The 4,451-nt window shown below is 35.6% G+C and overlaps 2 protein-coding genes across 2 annotated transcripts; both read left to right on the top strand.

The window, feature by feature from the left end:
• Nucleotides 1–790: 790 nt before the first annotated feature.
• On the top strand, nucleotides 791–1,381 carry LOC145983707 (protein CFDP2-like). The gene has a single exon (XM_083116759.1). The coding sequence runs from the start codon at nucleotides 791–793 to the stop codon at nucleotides 1,379–1,381; it is 591 nt and encodes a 196-aa protein (XP_082972885.1).
• Nucleotides 1,382–2,917: 1,536 nt separating this feature from the next.
• LOC145983705 (uncharacterized) lies at nucleotides 2,918–3,319 on the top strand. Its single transcript, XM_083116758.1, has one exon. The coding sequence runs from the start codon at nucleotides 2,918–2,920 to the stop codon at nucleotides 3,317–3,319; it is 402 nt and encodes a 133-aa protein (XP_082972884.1).
• The last annotated feature ends 1,132 nt before the right edge of the window (nucleotides 3,320–4,451 follow it).

Genomic DNA, 4,451 nt, shown 5'->3' with positions numbered 1-4,451 from the left:
AAACCTTGGTCCATCTGGCTCCGGATGGTAGTAGTATCTTGTAAGGGCCCCTTGCCAGGGTTACAGTGAAGTCCTCAATGGCGAAAGTGGCGGAGAAGAAACTCAGCACAGATGGCGGAAGACGCAACTTAATCTCACTAAAGTTTAAAAGTGAGGATCTGCTGCCTTGCAGATGGAAGAGAGATCTTCAAAGGCTAGGGGAAGAAACCCCAAAAGAAAATCTGGCAAGCCTAGAGGCCAAGAGGAGGCAGCCCCTCCATTAGGCTAGCCTGGCATAGGGCCAATAACCCATCCAGTGTGAAACAACAAATATTCAGAGAAATCAAAGGAAAGAATATGGACGGATTCATTGGAGGCAACAAGGCAAGAATAGGACAATGACATTTTAAACATGGAATATTACTTCTTTAACAGGTAAAGAAACTGAAATAGTTGGAGAAATGGGGAAATATAAAATTAAGATACTAGGAGTTAGTGAAACTAAGAAAAAAGGAAATGGAGAAAAGATCCTGGATAAGAATTACGCACTTTTCTACTAGGGAATAAGTAAGAAAAACAGGGCTAAGGAAGGAGTAGGAATTATTTTAGAAGCAAACTACAGAGCAAAAGTGATAGACTGGGAACCAGTGAGTTCCAGAATAATAAGAGTAAATTTAGATCTAGAAGAAAAAGTCGCACTTATACAAGTATATGCCCAAACCCAAGATGCAGAAGAATTTGAAAGAGACCAGTTTTACACAAATCTCCAAGAGACAGTGGATAAAGCCAGATTACAAGGCATATTGTGATAATGGGAGATTGGAATGGTAGGATAGGAAATGAAGAAGAAAGAGGACATGGGAGTATGGGAAGACATGGAGCTGAAAGAACAGTAAATACAAATATAGAACTAATGATAAACTTTTGTATAGATAACAATTTGCTCATAGGTAACACATTTTTCCCTCACAAGCAGATTCGTAAAATAACTTTTGAAGCTGGAAATAGAGGAGCCAGAAGTACAATAGATTACTTTACATACACTAGGACAATGAGATATGCAGTACAGGATGTTAGGGTATATAGAAGTGCAGAGCTAAGAACTGAACATAGACTACTCATCATGAAGACAGGATTTAAAGAACCAAGAAGGCAGAAAACAGAAAGATATACAAAAATTAAAGTAGCCCAACTACGAATCACAGAGAAAAGAATAGAATTTGAAAGAAGAGTCACAGAAGAATTGAGCATAAGAGAAGAAGAAATTAATGGGGAAAATACATTGGAAAAGAGATGGAATGTGTTAAGAACAACTCTATATAAGAAAGCAGAAGAGGTGTGCGGAATTACCACAATAGGAGGAGAAAAGAAAAGAACAAAATGGTGGGGCAATGCTGTTTAAGAGGAAGTTAAAAAGAAGAAAGAAGCTTTAAAAACGTATATCAGAAATAAATCAGAAAATAACTGGAATGAATATGTACAAAAAGAAGTAGTGCCAAGCAGGCAGTAAAACAAGCAAAGTTGGAAGCCTGGGAAGATTTTGGAAGAGAACTATCAAAAAATTTTAAACAATTCTGGCAAACAGTCAAAAACCTTAAAAGGAAATATGGAAAGAGAATAAGGAATATAGAAGATAGAGAAGGGAACATCAAAACAGAAAAAGGGGAAGTAGTATTAAAAGTATGGAGTGAATATTATGGAGAAATGTTCAAACAGAATCAAGAAATGGAAGAGAGAGATAATGCTGAAGAGAGAGTACAAGGTGAGCGCCAAGATAGAAATGGAATAGAATTGTTTGAAGTAGAGTTGGCAATAGAAAAGATAAAGCTTGGAAAATCAGCAGGTGCAGATGAAATACCCCCAGAGTTTATCAAATATGGAGGAAAGGAGGTTATACGGTGGATGTGGAGAATAAGTAAAGAAGCATGGGAGAACAACAACGTACCAACAGACTGGGAGAAAAATATAATAATAAAGTGCGAGAATTACAGAGCCATATGCCTATCCTCAGTAGCTATGAAGATCTACACAAGAATTCTGGAAATGAAATTACAAAACGAAGTGGAAAACAGACTAGAAGAAGAGCAAGCTGCATTTAGAAAGAATCGTCAGACACATGATCATATATTTACACTGCGGCAAGTCATTGAGAAGGCATTAAATAAGGAAAGAGAAATCTGTGTGGCCTTCCTGGATCTGAGAGCAGCTTTCGATACAGTACCAAGAAAACAATTATGGGATGCACTGGTGAAAATGGGAACATCTCCTGCACTGGTACAGAGAATACAAAGTGTATACAAAAGAGTGAAAGGAACAGTCAGATTAGCAGGGAAATGCTCAGATGAATTTAAGATAAAAATAGGAGTAAAACAGGGAGACAGCCTGAACCCTCTTCTGTTTATTATCCTAATGAACCAGATTATAAAACAATGTAAACTATGAATTGGGAGATACAAAGTAGGAAACCGAAAGATGAGACCAGTACAAGTACAATCATTTGTATATGCTGATGACATTGCCCTGGTGGCTAGGAATAGAGAAGAGTTACAGAAGGTGGTAATTGAATGGGCAAGTACAATAGAAGACAAAGGAATGAACATGAACATAGATAAGAGTAAAGTGATGGTGGTGACAAAAGAAAGAGAAACTGCACCCCTAAATATACAGTGGAAAGAGAAGCAGCTGGAACAAGTAAACAGATACACATACCTAGGAACAATCATAACATCAGATGGAAGAATGGATGAAGAAGTGAATAATAGGGTACAAAAGGCAAACCAAGTGTAGTATCAACTCAACAACACTTTAATTGGTAAACAGAAAATAAGTGAACAAACGAAGATGATGATTTACAAGACAATCTACATTCCCACATTGCTGTATGGAACAGAGCTTAACATTATTACCAAAACAGAATAGCAGATTTCAAGCAGCAGAGATGAGATACCTACGAAAAGTAGTAGTAAAGACTAGAAGAGATAGGATTAGAAATACCACCATTAGAGACCAGTTACAGCAAAAACCACTATTGGAAACAATAGAGAGCAAGGCACTGCAATGGTTTGGACATGTTACAAGAATGGAGGAGGATCGCAAGCCTAGACAGGTGCTGGAGGCCAGACCAGAAGGCATGAGGGGAAGAGGACGACCAAGAGTTCAATGGGAAGAGTATGTGGAAAAGATAGGAAAGAAGAAAGGGAAAACAATGGAGGAAGCCCGAAAACTAGCCTTGGACCGAAAAGTGTACAGGAAGTGGATACTTAATGGCAGAAGGGGATGGAAAAGAAGAAGAAGAAGTATGTGTGTGGGGGAGGGGGTAACTGTAGATGAGTACAGCTAGATGTGGTATTCATGTTCTTCAATATTATATGTGCTGACTTACCTTTGCTAGAAGGCACTGCCATGAAATAACAGAAAATGATTTAATAGAGTAAATGAAAAATCAATTAGCAGAGCATCATTATGTTTGTTAGTGTGGATTTTCTTGTGTGTGTTTTGAAGCAGTTATGAGTATACATATACACCCAACACATAATGAGTTATGATCGAAAATTTATGTACAACGTATGTAATTTGTTTTAAAAAATTTCTACTTCAACTTTATGCGCATTCATTTTCTGTTTTTATTATTCATTTAACACACTTAAATGTCAATTAGTTCGAATACACATAAAGACATTTTCATTAAATATTTATGTGCCAATGTGTGCAATTTTTTTTCTGTGATGCCAAGTCATGAGTACATATAAGATTTGCACTGGTTACACTGTGCATGGTTTCATATTGTTACCAACTCCTTTCTTCATTTTTCTATAGTAAATGAGGTCAAAGTTTCCAAAGAGTACCATCTCCTCTCTATATTTCTGGTATTAGTTCCATTGCTTTATTTTCATAGCTTTTATTCAAGGAGTCGATTAAAATAAAGATAACATGTCTGTTTTTGTAGTTCCTAAGAGAATTTTATGTAAATTTATGTTTATAATGCAGACTTGGAAAATTTTTGCTAGTCATGCACATATATGTATCCTTATTTTTATAATTTTTGACAATAGTAAAGTCTTTTCCACAGAGGATGAAATATGGAAGACATATTTAATTTCCATTACAATTTAGAGGTTGTGATCTTCATTCAACAAGACATTTCAAAATGCATGTTGGGAAGATAAGTAAGTAGAAACTTGGCATTTTCTTCATAATTTTAACGAAATTATAAAAAATATTTGTGAGAATCTATTTAATTGTCTGCAATCCAAATTTTGTTCATTCATATCCCTAATATGGCTGTATTTGAATGATGAGAACTTGTTGTCATTTAATGCTAATTTATTAACGATTGCTATAATTTAATTTTATGATTGAATAAGATGACCTTTTTAAAAGTATGATTCAAATGCACATATACTGCAAATCTATAGTTTCTTCTTCATAATACTTTTTCTGAACATACTCTACAGTTTCTTACAAACAAGTTT

Source organism: Lepisma saccharinum, chromosome 2 (assembly GCF_977018435.1).
Source record: "Lepisma saccharinum chromosome 2, izLepSacc3.1, whole genome shotgun sequence".
Taxonomy (NCBI): Eukaryota; Metazoa; Arthropoda; class Insecta; order Zygentoma; family Lepismatidae; genus Lepisma; species Lepisma saccharinum.
The sequence above is the reverse complement of the archived record's forward strand: the minus strand, read 5'-3'. Positions and strand labels throughout refer to the sequence as shown.

Coding starts and splice junctions, on each gene's coding strand:
- LOC145983707 (XM_083116759.1), top strand. CDS start 791: ATGGGAGATTGGAATGGTAGGATAGGAAATGAAGAAGAAAGAGGACAT.
- LOC145983705 (XM_083116758.1), top strand. CDS start 2,918: ATGAGATACCTACGAAAAGTAGTAGTAAAGACTAGAAGAGATAGGATT.